This window comes from Vipera ursinii (genome assembly GCF_947247035.1).
Source record: "Vipera ursinii genome assembly, chromosome: 1".
Lineage (NCBI taxonomy): Eukaryota > Metazoa > Chordata > Lepidosauria > Squamata > Viperidae > Vipera > Vipera ursinii.
In genome coordinates, this window is record NC_139512.1 from 15,839,137 (window position 1) to 15,865,473 (window position 26,337).

Sequence of the window (26,337 nt, forward strand, 5' to 3'; positions counted from 1 at the left end):
ACAACAACAACAACAACAACAATAATAATAATAATAATAATAATAATAATAATAATAATAATAATAATAATAATAATTTTGGAAGGGAGCTTGGAGGTCATCTAGTCCAATCCCCTGCTCAGGCAGGAAACCCTATACTGTTTCAGACAAATGGCTGTCCAGTCTCTTCTTAAAAACTTCCAGTGTTGGAGCATTCACAGCTTCTGGAGGCAGGTGGTTCCACTGGTGAATTGTTCTGACTGCCAGGAAGTTTCTCCTTAGTTCTAGTTGCTCTTCTCTGCACATTTCCCAAAGTCTCAACATCTTTTTTTGTAACCTGGTGACAAAACTGGATGCAGGTATTCCAGGTGTGTCCTTGCAGTACTAAGACTTCACGTGATCTTGATTCTGTGCCTCTTGTTTATACAACCCAGGACTGTGTTGGCTTTTGGATCAAGTGGGTGGATCCCCCAAGGGAAGGGAAGGCTGCCAGCGCCGGGTGCTCGATGGGCTAAAGGAGCTGGGGGCAGCAGGCCCAAACCCGTCTTTTTGGCTTTCTGCCACCACGTAGACCCCCTTCCCAGCCCCTCAGAAGCATTGCAAGGTAAGAACAATCTCATGGTCTTTGTAATACTGTTCTACAGGTAGTCCCCGACTTAGAATAGAATAGAGCTGGAAGGGACCTTGGAGGTCTTCTAGTCCAGCCCCCCAACTCGAGCAGGAGGACCTATACCATCTCGGACAAGTGGCTGTCCAGCCTCTTCTTGAAAATCTCCAGTGACGGAGCACCCACAACTTCTGGTGGCAAGCTGTTCCACTGGTTAATAGTCCTCACTGTTAGGAAGTTTCTCCTTAATTCCAGGTTGCTTCTCCCTCTGCCATTTCAGCATCCCCGTGCTCATGTGATCCAAATGTCGATGCCTCAGACTTATGACGGTTGCAATGTCCTGCGGTCACGTGATCCCCTTTTATATAACTTGACAGGCAGTCAACAGGGGAAGCCAGATTGGTTTAACAGCCGTGATGCTAACTTAACAACCGCAGTGATTCGCTTAAGAACTGTGGCAGGAAAGGTCGTAAAATATGGCAAAACTCCTTCTTTAACGAATGTCTCCCTTAGCCACAGAAATTTTGGGCTCAGCTGCAGTCATAACGCAAATAGTTATTTTGTGTTTCAGTTTGAAGTTCACTTCAATTAAAGCCATATAATATTTTAAAAGAAGAAAAGATTGTGCAAACCTGGTTTCAGTATGGGCAGTTACAGGCAAGATGGAAAGAGGATCAGAAAGTTGGCTTTTCGATGACTGATGGAAATTTGGTAAAACAAATTAGAGATCAAGGCCAAGCACATATAAAAAGGATATATCTTGCATTGATAGAAATTGATTCAGAAACGGAACTTGTTAAAGATTGTATGATAAAGTGGGCCCAGAACTTTCAAGAAGTTATAACAATGGACACTTGGGAAAAGATTTGGGTTAGAAACGTAAAATTTACACAGGCCCAAAATTTAAGAGAGAATTTTTATAAAATGTTTCATAGGTGGCACTTAGACCCTAAAAAATTAGCAAGTATGTATCCGAACTGCCAGCCCAAATGTTGGAGGTGTGGTTGTGAGGATGCAACGTATTTTCACATATGGTGGACTTGTAAAAAAGTCAAAGCTTTTTGGATTAAAATTTGGTGGAATATGCAAAAGATATTTAAGAAAAAAATAAGGTTTTCTCCGCAGTTGTTTTTGTTGGGTATTATTACAGACTTTACTGTTACAGATACTAAATTGATGTTGAATTTAATTATGGCAGCAAGACTTTTAGTAGCGCAATATTGGAAGAAAGAGGAACTGCTGACTATAGAAGAGTGGACTTTGAAAGTTTCTAATCTGGCGGAAATGGCAAAGATCTCAGCATATTTGAAAGAACATTCGCAACAGAGATATATTGTGGAATGGAGAAGATGGATCGAATATATTCAGAATAAATATGGGACTAAAAAGTTTCATTTAGCATTTGACTTTTCTCTCTTTTGAAATGGTGATAAGGGTTTATCAAATCATGACAGACTGGAATGTAGGAAACCTTTTTATCCTATTGCTGTAGGGATTGATTGATTGATTCATTGATTGATAGCTTCTAAGAAAACCAAGATCATGGCATCCGGCCCTCTCAATTCCTGGCAAACAGATGGGGAAGAAGTGGAGGTAGTGACAGATTTTATTTTCCTGGGCTCCAAGATCACTGCAGACGGGGACTGTAGCCAAGAAATTAAAAGACGCTTGCTCCTGGGAAGGAAAGCCATGACATATAAGGAACGGTTGCTGGAATTGGGTATGTGTAGTTTAACGAAGAGAAGGGTGAGGGGTGACATGATAGCAGTGTTCCAATATCTCAGGGGCTGCCCCAAAGAAGAGGGAGTCAAGCTATTCTCCAAAGCACCTGAAAGCAGGACAAGAAGCAACGGATGGAAACTAGTCAAGGAGAGAAGCAACCTAGAACTAAGGAGAAACTTCCTGACAGTTAGAACAATTAACCAGTGGAACAACCTGCCTCCAGAAGCTGTGGATGCTCCAACACTGGAAGTTTTTAAGAAGAGACTGGACAGCCATTTTGTCTGAAATGGTATAGGGTTTCCTGCCTGAGCAGGGGGTTGGACTAGATGACCTCCAAGGTCCCTTCCAACTTTATATTACCGTATATTATTATTAAATCTAGACAGCACACTAAAAAGCAGAGACGTCACCCTGCCAACAAAAGTGCGTATAGTCAAGGCTATGGTCTTCCCAGTTGCAATGTATGGCAGTGAAAGCTGGACCGTAAGAAAGGCTGAGCGCCAAAGAATTGAGGCCTTTGAACTCTGGTGCTGGAGAAGACTCCTGCGAGTCCCTTGGACTGCAAGGCGATCCAACCGGTCAGTCCTAGAGGAGATCCACCCTGACTGCTCTTTAGAAGGCCAGATCCTGAAGCTAAAACTCAAATCCTTTGGCCACCTAATGAGAAGGAAGGACTCACTGGAGAAGAGCCTCATGCTGGGAAAGGTGGAGGGCAAGAGAAGAAGGGGACGACAGAGAAGGAGGTGGCTGGATGGAGTCCCTGAAGCAGGAGGTGTGAGCTTAAATGGACTCCAGAAGATGGTAGAGGACAGGAAGGCCTGGAGCAGGGGTCGGCAACCTAAAAAAGAAAAAGAGCCACTGGGAACCGGTTCCATCACAAATTAAAAAAAGAGGGAGCCGCGTGCGTGTGTCCATGCACGCGTATGCGCAAAAAGTTTTTTTGCGCATGCGCGGACGCACACAGCTGCCATTTTTTAAAAAATGAGATGGAACCGGTTCCCGGTTGCCCGACGGCGACGGCCCGTCTGCAAAGCTGCCGCTTTCGGCAGCTTTGCAGATGGGCCGTGGCAGCTTCCTCAAAGAGCGGCGCCCCTGCCCATTCCGAGAGGTGCGCGCGCACCTCTCCGAACGACCGGAGGTGCGCGCGTACCTCCGCGCGAATGGGCAGTGGTGCCGCTCTTTCAGGAAGCTGCCGCGGCCCGTCTGCTAAGCTGCCGCTTTCGGCAGCTTAGCTGACGGGCCGCGGCAGCTTCCTGAAAGCGGCACCGCTGCCCATTCGCGCGGAGGTGCGCGCGCAACTCCGGTCGTTCGGAGAGGTGCGCGCACACCTCTCGGAATGGGCAGGGGCGCCGCTCTTTGAGGAAGCTGCCGCGGCCCGTCTGCTAAGCTGCCGCTTTCGGCAGCTTAGCAGACGGGCCGCGGCAGCTTCCTCAAAGAGCGGCACCGCTGCCCATTCGCGCGGAGGTACGCGCGCACCTCTCCAAACGGGCGGTGCCACTCTCCATTTGGAGAGGTGCGCGCGCACCACTGCCCGTTGGAAGAGGTGCGCGCGCACCGGGCGGCTGGGAGCCGCAAGAGACGGCTCAAAGAGCCGCATGCGGCTCCGGAGCCGCAGGTTGCCGACCTGTGGCCTGGAGGAACGTTGTCTATGGGGTCGCGATGGGTCGGACACGACTTCGCAATTGACAACAACAGCTTCTAAGATTTCCAAACTGGAAAGATAAAGTTATAGGAGGTCATGTCTGGAGAACGTCTCCTGATAAGAAAAAGCTTGTTGTTGCTAATTGGTGTCTGTTTTGTCCCTTCGTGAATGTCAAACAAACTTTTTCCTCGTTAGTATCTTACATGTTGTCCCCCTTCTGTGGTCAGGCCTCATTTAATTGGACATGCATGTAACATGTTTGACTACATGTAGCAGATTTCCTGTGCAAAGGGGAAGTGACTGTTGTCCTGTCCAGTCACTTTCTTTGGTGTCTTAACTCTAAGGGGAGTGTCGGATGGGTTTCCAGCTTGAATCCCTTTTATCAGAATATTCTGAATAAATTGTAATTCAGGGATCTCCCTCGCTCGGCCTGCTGTCTCGTTGGGAAATATCCCTGCCGAGGCACGAGGCTAAGAAAAGTTCCAAGTCCCAGTTTCCCAGACAGCCTTCCAAGTCCTCCCACTTTAAAATCACCCAGGTTGAGAAATTGGGCTTTCGGGTACACTCCCTCCCACTCGCTGTTTCAATCATCCCGTGTCCTCATTATGTCAACTGACTTAAGCTCTTTCGGGTCAGGGAATCGGGTTCGGTCCTAAAACACCCTTTTTATCGACAAGGGAAAATATTTGTAGCTCAGGCTGAACTTTGTGGGGTATGTGTGGGGTGTGTGTGTATGCTCGATCCTCTCTCAGCTTGGTGGATTTTGTTGCAGACGTTACATTATCCCACTAGGTGACGTCATCAGTGCTAGAAGGGAGGAAGATTTGCTGGGGGAAGGAGGAGGAGGAGGAGGAGGAGGAGGAGGAGGAGGAGGAGGAAAAAGACAATGGTGCTCTCTGTGCCTGATGGTTTTCTTGCAGACGTTTCATTATCCCACTAGGTAACATCATCAGTGCTAGAAGGGAGGAAGATTTGCTGCGAGGAGGAGGAGGAGGAGGAGGAGGAGGAGGAGGAGGAGGAGGAGGAGGAGGAGGAGGAGGAGGAGGAGGAGGAGGAAAAAGACTACAGGGCCCTTGGTGTTCTCCGAGCTTGATAGTTTTGCAGGCGTTTCATTACGCCAAGAGTGGTAGTCCTGATAATGTTCCCTAGTTGGGTCATGAAATGTTTGCAAGAAAAGCACCCAGCTCAGAGAGCACCAAGGACCCCACAGTCCTCCTCCTCCTCCTCCCCCTGATGATGTCACCTAGTTTGGGTAACGAAACGTCGGCCAGCAAGCAAGCTCAGAGAGCACCCAAGACCCCCTCAGAATCATAGTTTGTTTAGCCCAGTGTTCCAGCTTTCCACAACGCACGGCACCACGAGCGCTACTACTTCAACCAAAACTGATGTGCGAACTAACCCTGAGAACTAGGCTTGTCTAATCTCCAGGGGTTGAATTTTTTTTTCCCCCTCTGGCTTTTTGTCTCGTCTTCGTCTCAAAACCTGGAGGCCTTTGCAAAACCTGCCGGGCTCTCCTGTGCCTGCGCCTAAATGAAGTTTTAATTAAAATTAGAAGCCGACAGAAGGGAAGCCGTCGTAGGTTGGGAACTAATCCACGGCAGGTAGATAAGGTAAAATTCACACGGGGAACAGCTGTTGCATTTCCCACCAAAACTACCATTTTGAGTTGCAAAGGAAGAAGTCAAACAGGACAGGGTGAATTTTTTTCCTCTGCTCTTCCTCTTCACGTAGGGAAATCTTATTTATCGATCTGTTTTTTTAAAATAAATACACAGGACCCGCTGCCGTAGCCAGGGAACAAACGCAGGGAAAATCCTGTCGTTATGGGAGGCAGTTTATAAAAAGCCTCGACAACCCACTTGTTTTCCTCGGCCTTGGGGCCAAGATGAATTAAAATGGATTTTTTTTATTAATTTTAGTTAATAAACAAACTCCCAGAGGCTATGCATGTGAGCCGTTACTGTTGATTTTAATTGATATGATCTCGATGGGTTCCTGGTTGCCAGCTGCCAAGAGTCCCATTGTTCAGTCTAGGTAAGCGTATCGATCTTTTCGGTAAATAAATTCGTTGTTCCTTGGATTTTTTTTACCGCTTGGGTTCCTGCGACTTGCCCGTTCACCTTTGACGAATACAGAGGGACTCTCTGATCCGCACGATACATGAAAATTTCTCATTTTGAAGAGAATGGGTTAGTTTAAAAGGATACTCCCAGATTTGTCTTTTTAAAATATACATATATACATATATACATATACATACATACATACATACATACATACATACATACATACATACATTCATAGATTTTCACGGGTACAGGTATGTAGGTCTTGGCGTATTCAGGTCTTTTCCCGTGTAAGATTGAGTGTGTGTTGGCAATGTTTCGACGAGGTCCCACTCGTCATCTTCAGGCAGGTGTCTTCGGCTTCGTGCTTGAGCGAGCAAAGACGAAGCTCAAGCAGGAAGCCGAAGACACCTGCCTGAAGATGACGAGTGGGACCTCGTCGAAACATTGCCAACACACACTCAATCTTACACGGGAAAAGACGCCAAGACCTACACACACACATACACACACACACACATGGGATGCAGTGGCTCAGTGGGTTAGGATGCTGAGCTTGTCGATCAGAAGGTCGGCAGTTTGGCGGGTCGAATCCCAAGTGCCGCGTAACAGAGTGAGCGCCTGTTACTCGTCCCAGCTTCTGCCAACCTAGCAGTTCGAAAGCACGTAAAAATGCAAGTAGAAAAAGGTAACAGCATTCCGTGCCCCTTTGGCATCTAATCATGCCAGCCACATGACCACAGAGATGTCCTCGGACAAGCGCTGGCTCTTTGGCTTTGAAACGGAGATGAGCACCGGCCCCTAGAGTCAGAAACGACTAGCACCCATGTGTGGGGAACCTTTACACACACACACACACACACACACACACACACACACACACAGAGAGAGAGAGAGAGAGGGGGGGGAGGGGATACTGTAGACCAGGGGTCTTCAAACTTGGCCCTTTTATGACTTGTGGACTTCAACTCCCAGAATTCCTCAGCCAGGCCGCGGGCACCTTGAATTGCTCCCATAAGCAAGCTGGGCACCCATCGCTGCCCTTCTGGAGCAGCTGGAGCGTTCGGTGGTCTTCAAGGGCCATGGCCAAATCGCAGTAGTCAAGGGTGTGCGAGTGGCTCTCTCGAAAGCTCTCCCCCACCCCACCCCGGCTGGGTTGCTCATCCCCCCCCTCCGTGGTCAGAGGTGGCACAGCCCCAGGTGGGCTGTGGGGAGGGGGTTGGCTGGTCGTGCCCTGCAGAAGTGAGGGAGCGTTCAGAGGTGACGTGAACACAAATCCGGCCTCGGCACCTCCGTGTATTTTTGGAACATGCATGGATCTCATTTCACTGAGAGGGGCCCTTAATCCGCCATTTTTCCTAACCTAGTCAGGCCTTCCTCCTCCTCCCTCCATTCTTCCTCTTTCGTTCTCCTTCGTTCTTTCTCTCCTCCCTCTATTCTTCCTTTCGTTCTCCTTCCTTCCATTCTTGTTCTCTCCTCTTCCATTCTCTCCTCCCTCTATTCTTTTGTTCCTTTCCTCCTCCACCACCTTTCTTTTCGTTCTCCTTCCTTCCTCCCTCTATTCTTCCTTTCGTTCTCCTTCTTTCCTATTCTCCTTCCCTTTCTCTCCTCCCTCTATTCCTTTTGTTCTCCTTCCTTCCATTCTTCCTCTTTTGTTCTTCCTTCTCTCCTCCCTCTATCCCTCCTCTTTTGCTCTCCTTCCCTTTCTTACTTCCTCTCTTCCCGTCCCCTTCCCCCTCCCCCCCGTCCTTCCTTCCTTCTTTCCCTCCCTCCCTCCCCCTCCCTCCCCTTCCGGAAACGAGGGAGGGGGCCCTAAGATGCAGCAGGCAGCCCCCTCCCCCCCATTTCTCCATGCCACCCCAGCAGCCCCGACCTTCCCCGGCCAAAGCTCCCTGCAAGGCAGTCCTGGCCTGGCAAGGACCGGTCCCCCTGCCGCCCCCCCCGCCTGAAGGGGCCTAAAGGAGCCGGGCAGGAGCTTGCCATCCCCCCTCCTCTTTAGGCACCCCGCCAGGCGGCGCCTTGGGCCCAAACTGGCCCGGAAGGGCAGCCCAGGAGGACTCTGGACGGCCTCCGTGGTGGGTTCGTTCCCCGAAAGGCTCCAAAAGGGGTCTGGGAAGTTCCTCTCCTTCCCTGCTCTTAGGGAGACAACCCCCCTTTTCCAGGTGGGTGGAGGAGGGTCACCTGGGCTTGTGAGGCTTCACCCTTTGGTCTCCGTTCTGGATCACCCTACGGGGGGGGCGGGGAGGAGAGAAGAAGCAGGCTTGTAAGAAGAGACTGGACAGCCATTTGTCTGAAATGGGTTAGTTTCCTGCCTGAGCAGGGGGTTGGACTAGAAGACCTCCAGGGTCCCTTCCAAATCTCTTACTTATTCTTATTCTATTCTATTCATTCCATTTATTCCATATTCTATTCTATTCTATTCTATTCCATATATTCTATTCCATTCCATCCCATATTTTCTATTCTATTTCCATTCTATTCTGTTCTGTTCTATTCTGTTCATTTTCTATATTCTATTCTATTCTATTCTATTCTATTCTATTCTGTTCTATTCTATTCTGTTCTGTCCTGTCCTATTCTATTCTATATTCTATTCTATTCATTTAATTTCTATTCTATTCTATTCTATTCATTCCATTTATTCCATATTCTATTCTATTCTATTCATTCCATTTATTCCATATTCTATTCTATTCTATTCCATATATTCTATTCCATTCCATTCCATCCCATATTTTCTATTCTATTCTATTCTATTTCCATTCTATTCTGTTCTGTTCATTTTCTATATTCTATTCTATTCTATTCTGTTCTGTTCTATTCTGTTCTGTTCTGTCCTGTCCTATTCTATTCTATATTCTATTCTATTCATTTAATTTCTATTCTATTCTGTTCTATTCTATTCTGTTCTGTCCTATTCTATATTCTATTCTATTCATTTAATTTCTATTCTATTCTATTCTATTCATTCCATTTATTCCATATTCTATTCTATTCTACTGCTAAGCTTGTAAGCCGCTCTGAGTCTTCGGAGAAGGGCGGGATATAAATGGAATTAAAATAAAAAAATAAATAAAATAAAACGCTCCACCGTTGATGGGCAAGTTGGTGGAACACCCCCACCCCGGATGCAAAAGGGACTTTGAGGGGGGGGCCCTCCCGAAGAGAGAGAGAGAGAGAGAGAGAGAGAGAGAGAGAGAAACGACACCCCTGCTTGATTGCGACTTTCACCTTTTATTCCAGGTTCTTTTTTTTTTAAAGTTTTCCTATAAAAACTCCTCCGTAAATTCCACAAAGGTAACAAAAAAAAAAAACAGCTTAAAAAAAGAGTCAGGACCAAAAAAAAAAAAAAAGACCACGATCCCCATAACTTATTAACAAACATTTTCCATCCCCACCCGACTTTTTTCTTCCCCTCCCGCCCCCCCCCCCAAAAATAAAGGTTTGTTTCGGGCTCCGCAGCAGGACAGGTGAGTTCCCCCCCCCGGACACCTGATCAAACACCTGCCTTGACGGACCGGCTGGCTCGATACCTTCGCTTCGGGGGAGCGAGTGCGAAGCTTCCCAATACTTGCCTTAAGGGCTGCAAAATGGCCCCCCCCACCTCTTTGTTCGCAAGGCCAGACGGCTCCCCTCCAACCTCCAAGCACGGGGAGAGCCTCAGACAGGACAGGTGTGTGTGTGTGTGTGTGTGTGTGTGTGTGTAAAACTGATGCGCTTGGCAATGAAGAGGAAACACACACACACACACACACAAAATAAGAAATGTTCCGTTGGAATTACCTACCGTTTTTAGGGTGTCTGCTCAAAGGAAGCTGCCGGGAAAGACACCCCACCCCCCCACCACCCCTTACCGGAGGGAAGGGGCTACGGCTCTCACCAGACTGGAAGATTACAAAGCCCCCTGACTCAGAAAAGGACGCCGTCTCCCCCTGACCCCCCCCCGGCCGAGGAAACACAGTGCAAAAAAACGAGAGAGTGCGCGGTGCTAGATTTTGTTCTCCAAAAATACTTTTTTTTTGGACTTTCCAAACACCAAAGAACGGACTGCAAAAGGGGAGCTGGGGGGGGGGCAGGGGGGAGAAACACCCCTGAAATGGCACCTCTGATCCGAAACTTGGAAAAATCCCGGGGAGGGTTCATTTGAGCTACGTAACAATCAGCCTTCCTAGCTCTTCGAAGAGCTGGGGGGGCTTCCAACTTCCAGAATCCCCCCACCCCCAGCCAGCCCATAGGGCTGGCTGGGGGTGGGGGGATTCTGGAAGTTGGAAGCCCCCCCAGCTCTTCGAAGCTGGGAAGGCTGGAACAAACCCCCCCCCGATTTAGCAGACCTCCTGCTCTGCTAAAATACGGGGGTGCTGCAAAAGCTTTCACAGTGAGAACAGACTGGGGGTGGGTGGGAGGAGGAAGACCCTCGTGCTTGGGGAGAGCGTCAGTGGGTCAAACACTGGGGGGCTTCTGACCCGAGCTCCTTCCATCGAGGGTGGGGGGGCTTCAGAGCCCCGCCGAAACCGCACCTCAGAGAACGGGGCACCAAACGGGACCCCCCCTTTTCAAGCCGAGGCTGCCTAAAGCGAGGAGGGGGCAACGCTCCCTCTGAGCGCCCTCCACGGGGTGGGGAAGGGCTCCAGCTACAACAAACCCCCCCTCCAGAAAAGAGAGAGTCCTTCTGGGAAACCGAGGAAGAGAAGCCGACAGGGCTTTTGTGAAATGCGGACCGATTTGAGAAGAGCCATTCCGGTTTTAAAAAAAAATATAAAAAATTACTCAGGTTGGGAATTATTTGATTTTCTGTCAATTATTTAGTTCGGCGACTGGCACGAGAGGAAGGCTGGGCCAGCCAGGTTGGCACGACTGGGATCGCCACGGTCAGGGCAACCAACGCGCCGCCCGGGACACGTTAGGGCCGTGGGCCAGATCTTCAGGAGAAGCCCACCCTCCCAATGAAACGCCCCCCCCGACGCTTTCGGATTAAACCGCCGCAAGCACAGAGCTGGCTTCAGCGTTGCCCGTTTGCCCTGCTTCGCTTGGTGGCCTCCAGACCAGACAAAACCAGCTTACGTGGGGAGTCCCCAAACGTGGCAACTTTACCCACTTGTGGACTTCCACAATTCCCCACTGGCTGGAGGGGGGGGGAAAATTGTGGGAGTTGAAGTCCACAAGTCGTAAAAATTGCCGTGTTTGGGGGGTGGTGAGAATCTCCCCCACCCCCGGCCCGGATTCGGAAGATGCCAGCCCGCTCTTTCCACGCTCAACGAGGTCTGGAATGAATATCTGACACACAACTGTACAATATCCGACACAAGGTTGTGTAAAAAGGGAAAAAAAAAGAAAAAAGGAAAGCAAAAGAGAAGCAAGAGGGGGGGGGGAACAAATAAACAACCAACCAAAGACAGCGCTGGGATTTCCAAAACTCCCGCCCTTATTCGAACGTTGCCTCCTTTCCGAGATTTTACCCAAATGTAACATCTAGAGGACCGGACAACTTTGAAAAGAGCGCCCAGGTTTATAAGACCATTTGTTCCAAGTTCAACGGCATCCCTTTCGATGCCCCTCCGCACTGCCGACCAAAAAGACAATTCTTTTTTTTTTTTTAAAGAAGTGGTTTTCCAACCGTCTTCCCCAGAGACTAAACTAACCTTCGGCAACCTCAACCTTGGTGGGAAAAACTCTCTTTTGACCTTCTCGTCTTACGGAAAGGAAAGGACGTCATCAGCCGAGCATCGGATGGCAGGAAGAAGCCGGCGCTAGAAGCAGGGAAGTCCGGAGGAGGAGACGAGGCACGAGACGATCTCGCAGCACACCCGCCGCACCAACACAAACACAGCCGCGCCTAAAGAAGGGAGAGTTCTACCGTGGGAAGGGGCATGCCGGACACCCGCCGCTGGCCAGCCAGCCGGCCAGCCGTTCTTTGGGGCTGCCGTCCCATCACAAAACGTCTAGCCTTTGGAGGAGCAAGGTGGTAAGGGGACCCGAATCACAAACACACACACACACACACACACACACACACACTGACCCAGAAGCCCAGCTCTCCAAAGGCCGTTACTCCAGTGGAGGGGACCCCTTCCCCTTTATGGCAGAGACACCAGAGGATTGATTCAAGAGGACCCTTCCCATCTTCACCCCCTCCCAGCCCTTTCAACAACCCCCCCTGCCCAGCCGAGTGCCGGGACCCCAGCCCACTGGAAGCACAGGGACCCCCCCCTTTTGACTTCAAAGCAGCTTTAAAAGCCACGGAGGGATTGTGATCAAATGGGAGATTTGGGGGGGGGGGCGCAGAGGGAAGAAAAAGCAGCCCTCGGCTTGGGGAAGGACCCATCTTGGAAGCAGATCGGGCCGGGGAGGCTGGCCCCAGCGGTAGTGTTGCTCACCAAGCAGAGCGTGGCGGCTCCATGGGAACGCCACGTGAGAAACAGAGGGCCTCGCCCGGTGGGTTTCCTGCCCGCTTGGCACTGCCCAGCCTTCGGCCCACCGGCCAAACTGGGGCCATCTCCACCTGGCTCCGGGCCTCGCCGAAGGTCAGGACGCCTCGCCCGACAACCTGACATTTCAAACAGTGTAAACAACGATGGGTACACACACAGAGACAGCAAAAAAAAAAAAAAAAGAGGGGGTGGGTGGGTGGGCTAGGCCTCGAACAGGGATCGAGGTCAACATGACCTCACTCAGATCCAGCTTATTGCCACGTCAGCCTTTTAGGGAAGCCACAGGAAGGGGGGGAGGGAGCCAGCAAATGGAGGAGGGGGGCTATTGCGTGGGCCAAGGCTTGAGCCGCAAGCCAACCCTTCCTGCCCCTGCTGCAGACCGGCAGGGCAGCCTTTGGCCGAGGGTGGAGAAGGCCCCGGGGGCAGGCCTAAGGAGTTGGGGAGGGGGCTTCATCCCCAGCAGGCGTGGAGAGGGTCACACGGGCTTCCTTCTTGCCACCACACACACGTCCGGGGTCTCTAAACGCTAAAATGGGGGGGGGGGGAGAGGGGGGAAGGACGCCCCTGTGTATGTTCCTGTTACTTAGGGTTTTGCCTTGCCTGAAATGCCGCCGAGGCCAGCCAAGCCAGGAATAGTTTACAAATATTCCCCCCCCCAAGTGGTCCAAGGGGAGCAGAGTCTCTCGGGAATCGCCAAAGTCGGAAGAGAGAGAGAGAGAGAGAGAGAGAGAGAGGGAAAAAAAACAACACGTTTCCGTACAACCGAGCGCCTCTTTCGCTCCAAACTGGCTGCGCGGGAATCCGGAGCAGATGAGGTTTCTTTTAAGGGGCAATTTTGGCAAATAATTTTTTTTTTAAAAAGAAACAACAACCACGTTCCTCCAACACTGTTGGCAAATTGTAAAAAAAACAAGACAAACCGACACAGAGAGGGGTCCGTCGCCCGGCACCTCTGGGTTCTCCGCCCCCCCCCCACGCTGCTTCTAAAACTCTTTAAAATCGCCCTTTGGAGCAAACCGACAGAAGACGGCGCAAAAGCCCTATTTCAACCTGTTCTTTTAAACAAACCCAAAAAAAAAACCACCTTTAAAAAAGCCTTAACGTGGCCCCCCCCACCACCCAACCCTCTTTTGAGACCAGATTCGGCCTTTTCTTTTTCCCCCCCCCTTTTTACACCGTAAATACACATAGGTACATACGTACAGACACCGACCGGTGATCTGCAGGTATGCGTGGAAAACGGACAGCGTACGATAACGGTATTCCTGACGGTCCCAGCCGATCCAAAGACTGGAAAAGGACCTGGAACCGAGAATCGCAGCGCCAAAAGACGCCGGGGAAACATCTTCGGCAGCGGAAGTGCCAGAAATCCCGCCGAACCACCTTGGCGTGCCAAAGACGACCCCGCCCCTTCCGACCCGTGGGCGTTTGGCAGGTGGCAAAGCCGTCCCCCGGCGGTGGGGGGGAAAACATACCTCCGACCCCCCCCCCGATACAGCTAGGCTGCCGGAAGCCTTCGGCAACTGCAGAGGCCAGGTGGCGGCACAGGGCGATGGCACCGTCTCAAGACACACAAACACACCACCCCGCCGAAGAGGCTGCAGGTCCAACGGAAATAAGCGCTGCGTCCCTTCCAGGCGCGCGTCTCTCCCCCCCCCCCGTCCCCAAAGTGTATTCCTTAAAAAACGAGCCGAAGCCCCCCTCCCGAAGACTCTCTTGCTCTCAAACCAGGCTGGAACGAGAAGACGGAGGCCGACGTCGTTTGGGATCAAACCCGGCACGAGTCCCGTTTTTCCCTCGAAGGAGTTCCAGGCCGGCTTCGGTGCAAACTGGGGGGGGGTGGGGGGGTGCTGGGGGGAGGATGGCGGCCAGAGGCGAGCGCTCAGCTGAAGCCCAAAAAGGAGAATCCAAGTCTGGGGTGGGGTGGGGTGGTGGCGGCGGCAGCAGCAGCAGCGAGGGTGTTCCAAGCGCGTGGCCGATTCCCTAAGGCAGTGCTCTCCGAGGCGCAACGGGAGAGTAAGGCAGCGGCCGCAGTTCGGGGTAGGGTGGGGCGGGGCGGCGCCCCCTTTCCTAACCCCGGAGAGACGGGGGGTGCCGGTTTCCCAACGAGAAGCGTCTGGGCTCTGCTCCCGGGGCCGAGGGTCACGTGGCCACCGCCTCCAGGTAACTCTGCAGTTTGCGGACGGTGGTCTCGTCCAAGGAGAAGAGGTCGAAGTCGAAGGTGGTGTTGGTCACGTTGAAGTGGCCCGTCTCCTCGATCAGGTTGACGATCTGGGCACGGGGGGGGGGGAGGAGGAGGAGAGGGGAGGGGAAGAGGGTTAAGGCTCCGCCTCTAGGCCTGACGGGCACGTCCCCCGACTTGCCCCCCCCTTCGCTTAGGGACCCGGGGGGTGGGGGGGAAGATAAAACGGCACGGGGAGAAGTTGATTGGGGACCCTTTTCCCACACTTAGGATTTTGTGTGTGTGTGTGTGTGGAGGGGTGTCCTGGGTGCTCGCTGAGCCTTGCTTGCTTTCTCACGGACGTCTCAGGACCCAGCTAGGTAACATCATCGGTGCTAGAAGGGAGGGGGGGTTAGTGGAGAGGAGGAGGAGGACTGTGGGGTCCCTCTTCATGCCCAAACTAGGGAACACCATCATTGCCGGAAGGCGGAGGAGGAGGAGGAGGAGGAGGAAGAAGAGGAGGAGGAGGAAGAAGAGGAAGTCCTGGGTGCTCTCTGAGCTTGCTGGTTGTCTTGTGGACGTCTCGTGACCCAACTAAGTAACCTCCTCAGTGCTGGTGATGAAGATGAGGATGAAAAGCACCGAGGAGGTCACCTAGTTGGGGTCACCAGACGTCCACAAGGAAACCAGCAAGCTCAGAGAGCACCAAGGAGTCCACAGCCTCTCCTCCTCCTCCATCCTCCTCTTCCTCCTCTTCTTTCTCCCTCCCCTCCCCTCACCCTCTTCCTCCTCCTCTTCTCCATCCTTCTCTTCCTCTTCTCCTCCCTCTCTTCCCCTCCTCTTCTCCCCTCCTCCTTCTGTTCCTCCTCCTCCCTCTTCTCCCCTTCTTCTCTTCCTCTTCCTCCTCCTCCCTCTTCTCCCTTCCTCCTTCTCTTCCTCCTCCTCCTCCTCCTCCTCCTCCATCCTTCTCTTCCTCCTCTTTCTCCCTCCCCTCCCCTCATCCTCTTCCTCCCTCTTCTCCATCCTCCTCTTCTCTGCTCCCTCTTCTCCCATCTTCCTCTTCCTCCCTTTTCCCCTCCTCCTCCTCCTTCTCCCTTTCTCCTTCTCCTCCTCCACTTCCTCCCTCCTTCTCTTCCTCCTCCTCCCTCTTCTCCCATCTTCCTCTTCCTCCCTCTTTTCCCCTCCTCCTCCCTTCCTCCTCCTCCTCCTCCTCCTCCCTCTTCTCCATCCTTCTCTTCCTCTTCCTCCCTCTCCTCCCCTCCTCTTCCTTCTTCCTCCCTCTGCTGCCAACCTGTCTCCCTTCTAGCACTGAGGCTCTTACCTAGCTGGGTCGTGAGACGTCCGCAAGGAAAGCCCCAAGCCCAGAGACCACCCAGGACGCCTCCTGCCAGCCCCGAGCTACAAACATCTTCCTTTATCACCACGTACGGCTCTTGCAGCCCCCCCCCAATCTGATCCCGCGATCAAAATCCGGACGCTCGCATTTACGGCGGGCTGCAGTGTCCCGGGAGTCGGGGACTTTCCCCCCTTGGCGACCTTCTGCCGAGCAAAGTCCACAGGCAGGCCGGATTCGCTCAGCGACCGTCTTACTAAACTTTACCGACCGCAGCGGCTCACTTGAGAACTGTGGCGAGGAAGGTCGCGAAACAGGGCAACACCTGGCCTGCCCATCCGCTCACTTGAAGCGCTCAGTGGTGGGCGCTCAAAAATCGAGGGTCCCCTGCAGGAAGGGGCTGAAATCCAGGCCGGCGGGCAGCCACCTCCTCGGGGTTTCCGGCCCGTTTTCGCATCCGGAAAGTTGTCGCTCTGAATTGTGGGCTTAACCCGCTGAGTTGGGCCGGGTTGAGACCTCGGCCCTTTGCCTGTCTGCCCGTTTGCTGGCATCCCCTGGATCTGCCGGTCCCAGGAATTCTGGAGGCTGCAGAGGCCAGATTGGTCATCCCTCGCAAGGAGCAGGGGGGGATGGACTAGATGACCTTAAAGGTCCCTTCCTAGGGGGGAGGGATAGGATTCCGAATACCGTCCCAGGAGTTCCTGTTTCCCACCCCCCCACCCCCTTTTTCATGTGGTGTTTTTAATATCATCTTCCTTCCGTTCGGGTCTTAGGGAGAATTGTGGCGAGGCTGGGTAAAAACTGCGTTACTTCAAGTGGTGTGGCAATCACTTTAATAGCAAGAGCGGAAAGACTTACAAGACTTGTATGCCGCTTCGTAACGCTTTACAGCCCTCTCTAATGAGCCCTGGTGGCGCAGCGGTGAGAGTGCAGCACTGCAGGCTGACTCTGCCCGCTGCCAGCAGTTCGATCCTGGACGGGCTCAAAGGTCAACTCAGCCTTCCGTCCTTCCGAGGTAAAATGATGACCCAGATTTTGGGGGGCAAAGAGGCTGACTCTGTAAACCGCTTAGAGGGGGGCTGAGGACCCAGATTGTTGGGGGCAATAAGCTGACTTTGTAATAATGCCGCTTGGGTGTGTGTGTGAAAGCCCTAATAAGCAGGCATATACATAGAATGAAGGCTACTGCTAAGCTTGTAAGCCGCCCTGAGTCTTCGGAGAAGGGCGGGATATAAATGGGATTAAAATAAATAAAAGCAGCGTGAAGCGGGATATAAGTCTAAGGGCTCCTTGCTATTCTCTCCCTCCTTCCTTCGTGCCTTTTTCTTTCTACCTCTCTTTTCCTTCCTTCCCTCTGCTCTCCTTCCTTCCCTCCTTTCTGCCTGCAACCTTTGGGCCAGGCAATTCCACAAATGTATTCTCCCCCTCCCCTCGCGATTGACAGGACTCTTGTCACTTCCAAGAATTGCAAAGCCGGGGAAGGATCCTGGCCTCCCTCATCTGGCAGAGCCACCCAGGCCGGTTTCTCACCTGCTGTAGCACGTTACGTTCCCGTAGAGCCATCAGCCGCCGGTGAAGCTCCACCAACTCGTCCGTGTAAGCCTGGGGAGGGGGAGGGAGAGAAGAGCAGTTAGGAGGCTCCAACTGCGGGGACCCCGGCATGGTTTCTGGCAGACGTTTCATCGCCTCATCTGACGAGGTTACCTAGTTGGCTCATGAAACATCTGCGAGAAAAAGCACCCAGCTCAGAGGCCACCGAGGAGCCCAGAGTCCGACCCTGGGCCACGAATACTCTCTTTTTATCGGCTCCGACTGCTTCGGTTCCGTGGCTTTTATAAAAGGAGGGCCGGGCCCATATTCGACAAGGACAGCCTCTGCTATTGGATGGGAGAATGGGATGGAATGGAAAAGAACAGAATTAACAGAGGAGAAAAAAACAGAATACAGTAATAGAAGAGAGCGGGGCTTTTCAACCCGTGCTACGCGTGTACCACCAGTGGTACGCGAGCACCTGGCAGGTGGTACGCGAGCACCTGGCAGGTGGTACGCGAGCACCTGGCAGGGCGGAGAGGAAGGAGCCGAAGAGGCGTCAGCGCCGCAGAAACCCAAGGAAGAGACAGCCGGAGCTGCAGGGCTGGAGGGGCTCTGCAGAGGCGCCGGGGTCAGCGCTGGGCTCCAGCTGATCGGCCGTCCCAGGAGGAGAGCAGGGCGCTGCATGCGAGGGGTGGGGCCTGTGCATGGGGTGGAGAAGCAACACGGCGCCGCTAGCATGGGGGTAGACCAATTGCTTCCCTCCCCCTGCCAGACACCTGCCGAAGCCGCGCAAGGTAAGGTTGCCACGTCTGTCCAGATGCCCCCGCCTCCCTCAAGTGGTTGTTGTTGTTGTTTTTTTACTAACCTGCCTTTCAGCGGCATTCCGTTTCTCCGTTGGCTTCTCGGCCTTCGCCACGCGTTTGTGGGACAAAAAAAAAAAAAAAACAACAAAAAATTTCCACGAGACTTTCTAACTTCTCGCCAGATCTCACAAAGTTAGTCTGATGGAACTTTTTTTTGTTTAACCGCTAGTCCCCACAAAGACGCGGCGAAGGCGGAGAAGCGAACGGAGAAACGGAATGCAGCTGAAAGGCAGGTCAGTAATAAAATAAAATAAAATAAAATAAACTCTTGGGGGAGGCGGGGGCGGCAACCTTACCCTGCATGGTGGCGGGAGGGTGGGCCGCCTGCCCTTCCCATGCCAGGCCAGCCCCTGCAGCCCCGGGGCATCCGTGCTGGGTGGCGGTAGGCAGGGCGTTGAGGTGGGGGCCAGCAGGCCGACCAACACAGCAGGTGGAGCGCCGGAGGGATCGGAGATGGAGGGCGCTGAAGTGGGCGGCCGGGCCATTGGCAAGACAGAGCAAGGCGTCTGACCGGAAAGCGGCCTCGGAACAAGCGGGGACAAGAAATCCTTGCTTTCCCCCCCCCCCTGCCCAGAAATTGCCTTTCTTTCCCAGCCCCGTGCCGCTCCTCCTTCACAATCCGCCCCCGCCGTGTACAAGGAAGCAAAGTTTTTTTGGGGGGCAAAAAAACAGTGAATCAATCAATTCCAACTTCCCGACCTTTCACGAGAAGTTGGAATTGATTGATTGACCTTTCTCTCCCCCCCAATAAACTTTGTTTCCTTGCACGCGGTGGCAGGGGGGATGGCGCAGGAGCAGCGGCACGGGGACTGGAAGTCAGGTAAGGAAAGAAAGGCAATTTCTGGGAGGGGGGAGAGCGAGGATTTCTTTCCTTACCTGCCCCGCTTGTTCTGCTCAGACGCCTTGCTCTGTCTTGGCCCGGCCGCCCACTGCAGCGCCCTCCGTCTCCGAGCCCTCCGTCGCTCCACCTGCTCCGTGGGCAGAGCTGCAAAGTTCTCTTCTCCGACAAGAGAAGCTCTGCCTACGGAGCCACCAAACCAGCAAATGCCAGGGCCGGGTCCAAATTTGCCCCCCCCCCGGGCTGTCCCAGAAATGGCAAGGGACCGGCCCCCGCTGCTCCAACCCGGCTGGGCGCCCTCCCGGCACAACGACAGGAAACGGCGAGCGCTCGGCGGCTGGGTGGTTTGCCGCTGCAGCTCATTTACCTCACCCTGCCCGGCCCAGCCTTCCCCTGCCAGTCTCGCCCGTCACACCCGGCCATTCCCCGCTTTTGCCGGGACCTCTCCTCGTCCGGCTGTGCTTCCCCGCGTCGTCCTTCCTCCCTTTATAAAGAGGTGAACATAAAACAATTTCTTCCAAACCCAGACGGGGAGCATGGAAATTGCTCCCCATTTCTGCCGCCAGGGCAATTTAACTATTCAACAGTGCGATTAGCACTATTAAATGTCCATTCGGCATAAACAAATCTGACTTAAGAAGCGAAAGCGGGGTGAGAACCTCATATAAACTGACCTGATTTTTTTTTTTAAATTATGTATCCGGGTCCTTTACAATTGATCCGTGACGGGATTGTGTGTGTGTGTGTGTGTGTCTCGGAATATAAATAGCAGGGTGGCTAAATCAACATGCCACTCTCTTTTTCCCCCCTCCCTCCCCACAAATCTCAATGTGAATGCTAATAAAGAAGAATGGGCCAATTAAAGATGTGGGCCCTGCTGCCTATCAGCAAATTTGGTGGGTTTTTTTTTCAGATTCCCCCTTTCCCTGCAGCCTTCCGGATCTGCAGCGACTCCGAGACTCCAAAAGTCGCAATCTTCAGGAGGAAGAAATGCAAAAGAATCAGTTCATTAGAGATGGCTGAGCGGGGGTGGGGGTGGGGTGGGTGGGTGGGTGTGTGAGGGGGGGGGAGAGGAAGGGAAAACAAGCCGGGTTCCTATTCATTCGCACAAACAGGGGCGAAATCAAGCGATGGAAGAGCAGCTGTTAACATGCCCGAGAACCCAGAAGATGCAAGAGTTCCTAGGGAGATGGGCGAAGGCGCGCTTGCTTGTGCCAACCTTTCTGAAGGGAGCAAGTGGGGAGGGGCAGGGTGTATTGCCCTGTACACCGCCCTGAGTCCTTTGGGAGAAGGGCGGTATAAAAATATAATAAATAAATAAATAATAATAAATAAAAAAGAAAGCCCCCAATCCATTTGCACCAATAATTGCGCCCCCTTTTTTTCCTGAAGCAGCAAGTTCTCACCTGTGTCTCCCAGCCCCCCACCCACCCCCGACAAAGCTGGCCAAGACACTCCCTCCCGTGGAAGTGGACAAACGAACTCAGGATGTGTAGTTGAAGGAAGCCCACCCACCCCTCTCGATCCCCTCAGAGGTCGAGTTTAATTAAGAAAATTTTAGAAGGTGCAGAGATGGATGGTCTCCCATCCGATTGCTGAGGATGCTTTGGTTACAAAGCCAGGTCTCCTCGCATGGAGTGGGCCTCCCTCTGACCCTCTGACCGAGAGTATTAACTGGGGTTTTAATTGTATTTTTAATGGTAATTTGGGTTTTTATTTCAAGGTTAGTGTAATTATTCTAATTGTTTTTAATTTTTGTAACTTGTTGCATTGTTTTAAAAAACCTTGTGAACCGCCCTGAGTCCTACGGGAGAAGGGTGGTATATAAGTTTAATAAAATAAATAAAAAAATAAAATAAATTTTGCCCTCCTGCACCCACCTGGCCAAGGAGAGTGAGCACGGCGGCAGCAGCAGCCTGGAGGAGGAGGTCAGCGCAGCTGGGCTAGGCAGGGCTGTGGGGTCCTGGTGCCGTGGGAGCTCAAGGGCCGGGCTGGGTGCTTGACCTCCGCTGCCCAGGGCTCCGGGCAGTCCGTGCCACCCTCCAGACCCCCCCTGGACGGCCTGAGGCTCAGTCAGGTTCCTCCAGTGGACCATGCCCCGGTCCCACCCCCCTCTGCCGGAGACCCTCAGATCCGTCCCAGTCCTGCCCAGGCCCGCACAAGCGCCCCTGACGCGAGTGACGTCGAGCTGGCCACGCCCTCCCCGGCCATTGATCGCATGACCCTGGGACACTGTGAGCGTCGTAAGTTTGAATCAGTTGCCAAGCGTCCGAATGTAAATCGCTTGACCCCCGGGGATGCCGCAAGAGTCACAAGTGTGAAAAATGGTCATCGAGTCACTTTTTTCAGTGCCGTTGTAACTTCGAACAGTCACTGAGCGAATTGTTGTAAGTCGAGGACTACCTGTACTTTATCATTCCCCCCCCCCCTTTTTTTTGGTCATCAAGTTTTTGACACCTTGCTAGGCGACTGGTGGTACTCGGATGTTGCCATATGCTAAAAGTGGTACGATGGGTGAAAAGGTTTAAAAGCCCTGTTAATGGAGAATAGAACATAGAATAATAGAGAATAGAATAACCAAATAGAATAGAATAGAATAGAATTAGAGGATAGAATAGAATAGAATAGAACAGAATAGAATTAGAGGATAGAATAGAATAGAATAGAATAGAATAGAATAGAATAGAATAGAATAGAATAGAATAGAATTAGAATAGAATAGAATAGAATTAGAGGATAGAATATAGAATAGAATAGAATAGAGTAGAGTAGAGTAGAGTAGAATAGAATAGAATTGAATTGAATTGAATTGAATTACAGGATAGAATATAGAATAGAATAGAATAGAATAGAATAGAATAGAATAGAATAGAATAGAATAGAATAGAATAGAATAGAATAGAATAGAATAGGATTACAGAATAGAATAGAATAGAATAGAATAGAATAGAAAATATGGAATGGAATGGAATGGAATAGAATAAGAATAGAATAGAAAATATGGAATAAATAGAATAGAATAGAATAGAATAGAATAGAATAGAATAGAATAGAATAGAATGGAAGAATAGAATAGGATAGAATAAGAATAGAATAGAATAGAAAATATGGAATAGAATGGAATAGAATAGAATAGAATAGAATAGAATAGGAATAGAATAGAATAGAATAGGAATAGAATAGAATAGAACAGAATATGGAATAAATAGAATAGAATAGAATAGAATAGAACAGAACAGAATAAGGAATGGAAGAATAGAATAGAATAGAAAATATGGAATGGAATAATAACAGAATAGAATAGAGTAGAATAGAATAAAAATAGAACAGAATAGTAGAGTTGGAGGGGACCCTGGAGGTCATCTAGACCAACCCACTGCTCAGGCAGGATACCCTCTACCGTTCCAGACAAACGGTTGTCCGGTCTCTTCTTAAAAAGCCTCCACTGTTGGAGCCTTCAGTAGGGTGATTCCTGCGGGGGGAAGGGGAAGGGGGTGAAGACCACAGACTGGAAACCAGGAGACGGGGAGTTCCAGTCCCCCCCTCCTTCGGCACAGAGCCAGCCGGGCGATCCTTGGCCTTCACCCCCTCGGAGCCTCCAGACGGGAGAACGGCAAACCACTCCTGAAAAACGTGGCCAGGAAAACGGCAGAGACTGACCCAAAGACGGGTAATCCTCGTGTTACGACCACATTCGAGCCCCAAATTTAGATTGCTAAGTAAAACATTGGTTAAAGTGAGTTTGGGGCCGCTTCACGACCTTTCTTTGCCACGGTCGTTAAGCGAATCCCTGCAGTCGTTAAGTTAGGAACACGGGGGCAAAGCGGATTCGGCTTCCCCCATTTTGACTTTGCTTGCCGGAAGCTCTCCAGAGGGGATCGCTGAGGACCGCCATAACTATGAGCCGGGGGCCAAGCGCCTGAATTTTGATCAGGTGACCCCGGGGAGGCAGCTGCCTCAGTCGTTAAGCGTGAAAACAAGGGGGGGGAAGGATAATTCCCTTTTTTCAGGGCCATTGTGACTTTGGTCACTACATGAACTGCTGTTAAGTCGAGGATTATCAGCGCTTGCTGAGAGTTAATAGCGGTGTGGAGGAACCCGAAAGAAAAGATTTAGCTGTATTTCTTTTTTCTCATCTCCTGCCTTTACAGGCAGTCCTCAACTTATGACTGTTCGATTAAGGACCGAACTAGTAACGGCACTGGGGGAAAAAAAGTGCATTATGACTGTTTCTCGCACTCACAGCTGCCACCGCAGAGTCCCTGAGGTCACCTGATCAAAATTTGGGCACCGGCAACCAGCGTAGAGATATGATCATTCCAAGCACAGTCAATACGGGAGGAGTCGGATCCACTTAGCGACCCTGCGATTCGCTTAACGGCCACGCAGTGTGCTGAGCAGGCGCGACTAAAAAAGTTGGGCACGATTCACTTTAACGACATAGCAAGGGAAGCCCCAACTGTGGTCGTTAAGTCGAGGACCACCTGTGAGTTCTCGGGCTTACGATGACCGGTTTCCCCACCGTTTTCCCGCCCGTGGCACGAAGTCGCCGGTGTGCCCCATGGCGGAAAGGGGAGACCCCGCGTGGGTTGAGCCCACCCACCCTGCTGGGAGGCTGACTGGCGGGGTCAGCAGCCAATTGGCATCAGGCAGCTGCCTCAGGGCCGCCTCCAGGAAGAAGCTGGTAGGACAGTGTTTTGACCCCCACACACACACACCTGTGTCTCTCTCACACACACACACACACAAATATTCCCAGAGCCCCCGTCGGGCGGAGATACCTTGTCGTTAAGTCGAGGACCACCTGTGAGTTCTCGGGCTTACGATGACCGGTTTCCCCACCGTTTTCCCGCCCGTGGCACGAAGTCGCCGGTGTGCCCCATGGCGGAAAGGGGAGACCCCGCGTGGGTTGAGCCCACCCACCCTGCTGGGAGGCTGACTGGCGGGGTCAGCAGCCAATTGGCATCAGGCAGCTGCCTCAGGGCCGCCTCCAGGAAGAAGCTGGTAGGACAGTGTTTTGACCCCCACACACACACACCTGTGTCTCTCTCACACACACACACACACAAATATTCCCAGAGCCCCCGTCGGGCGGAGATACCTTGTCGTAAGTCCCTTTCTTCAAGATTTTCTCTGGTTTATTGCAAGACTCTGGGCTTTTCCTCCCGGATACCTGAAAGCGAAGACAGAAAAAAATCAGAAAAGGCCAGGAACTTTTAGTTTCCCAACTCCCCTGTGCAGAATACCGGCAGTCCTCGGCTTATGACGGCAACAGGAACCCAGAATCTCCACGGCTAAGCCAGAAAAGCTTTTTAAGTGTGTCAGGGGTCCCATTTTACCTCCGTCCTTTGTCGCAGTTTAAGGGAATCGCTGAGGTCGTTAAGTGAACCGTGCAGTCGTTAAGCAGATTTGGCTCCCCCGTGAATTTGCTCGCAAAAGGGGATCATGTGTTTACACACCCCCCCCGGTAGGGATGCTGCGATCGTCATAAGTATGAGTCATTTGCCAAGCATCTGAATTGTGATCGTGTGACCCTGGGGTGGCCGCAATGGTCGTAAGTGTAACAACCAGTCAAAAGTCACTTTTTTCAACGTTGCTGTGACTTCAAACAGTCACTAAACGAGTGGCTGTAACTCGAGGACTATCTGTACTCCTCCCGAGCCCTGAAAGTCAGCCTCATCCTGCTGTTCTGCTCTCCTGGCAATGGGGGATTGTCAGAGCACGCACAGTCTTACTGCGTGAGATAACCCAGGAGCAAACACAGTAAATGGTGGTCTGTATGAAATGGTGGTTTATCTTACACTACTGTTCTGTACCAGCCTGCTACCGGCAGAAAAGGCAGGGACAACCCCTTTACAAACGGCAAGAGGCTGGAATAAAGCCTGCCAAATTTATTAACATAAAACAGACACCAACCATGACTCAGCCTTCCATCCTTCCAAGGTAGGTAAAATGAGGACCCAGATTGTTGGGGGCAATTAAGCTGACTTTGTAATAATGCCGCTTGGGGTGTGTGTGAAAGCCCTAATAAGCAGGCATATACATAGAATGAAGGCTATTGCTAAGCTTGTAAGCTGCCCTGAGTCTTCGGAGAAGGGCGGGATATAAATGGGATTAAAATAAAAATAAATAAACAGGAGCTATGAAACAGGAGCTATTCAAGCGGTTGCCTTCAGCAAACCAGCCCTCCCACGCATTCCCCTTTTATACAGTTCAGGGAGTGGCCTCTCTCTGCCTCCTTCCGAGGTGCCCCATTGCCTTCCTCTGTTTACTCCTGATTGACTGCCTCCTGTGTCGGGCGTCCTTGAACAGGGCCAGCTGTGGGTCATCTTCATCCACGCTGTCAGGCTCACACAGCTGGGTGACCAGATGAGAGGGGCCTGGCTGGGGGCTCTCATCAAGCTCTTCAACACCCCCCTCCTCCTTCTCCTCCTCCTCTGAGTCGTCCGACCCAACTGCCGAACCCACAGGCTGACCCTGAATCACAACAACTACCTACAATATCATACACCAGGAACAATACACATACAGGTGCTAATACAGCAAAATCCAACACACAGCAGTTACAGCAGGAAATGAAAGAGAGAGAACACACATCAGCGGAGCCTTCCCTTTTATACAAAGGCTCTTAAAGGGACACAGACCCTACACTACATAAACTGATTAGCTGTTAAATCATTACCTTGACAGGGATTAAAAAAATTGGTCAGGAATGAAGACACCCGCACGCCTCCCATTGCTCCCTCTGCAGAAAAAGCTGTGCAGGCAGTCCTTCGACCGTTTAGTGACCACTCAAAGTTAAAATGGCACTGGGGAAAAATAGACTTACGACCCTTTTCCACACTTGTGACCTTTGCTGTACCATCCCTCAAAGTTCAGACACCTGGCAACTGACTCCTTTTTATGACGGGTTGCAGTGTCCCCGGAGTCACGTGATCCCCTTTTGCAACCATCTGACAAGCCAAGGAAAGCCAGATTCACTTAACAACCACAGTGATTCACTTAACGGTGGCAAGAAAGGTTGCAAAAGGGGGCGAAACTCAGTTGACAAATTTCTGACTTAGCAGCATAAATTCTGGGATCAAAATTGTGGTCGTTAAGTCAAGAACAACCTGTATCGCAACATCCCAGATGCAGGGCCAAGCAGAGCCTTCCCCCGCAAGAT

The 26,337-nt window shown here is 51.6% G+C and overlaps 1 protein-coding gene across 2 annotated transcripts in view; it reads right to left on the reverse strand.

Moving 5' to 3' along the window:
• Positions 1-14,491: 14,491 nt before the first annotated feature.
• The window catches only part of MLLT1 (MLLT1 super elongation complex subunit), a 38,970-nt gene continuing 27,124 nt past the window's right edge, over positions 14,492-26,337 (reverse strand). For both annotated transcript variants that reach the window (XM_083363746.1, XM_083363745.1), the window contains exons 10-12: positions 24,274-24,345; positions 17,469-17,540; positions 14,492-14,715 (exon numbers count right to left, since the gene is read on the reverse strand). In XM_083363746.1, the coding sequence (XP_083219872.1) occupies positions 14,587-14,715; positions 17,469-17,540; positions 24,274-24,345 (273 nt within the window). In that variant the 3' untranslated portion in view covers positions 14,492-14,586. The remainder of the gene's footprint in view (positions 14,716-17,468; positions 17,541-24,273; positions 24,346-26,337) is intronic.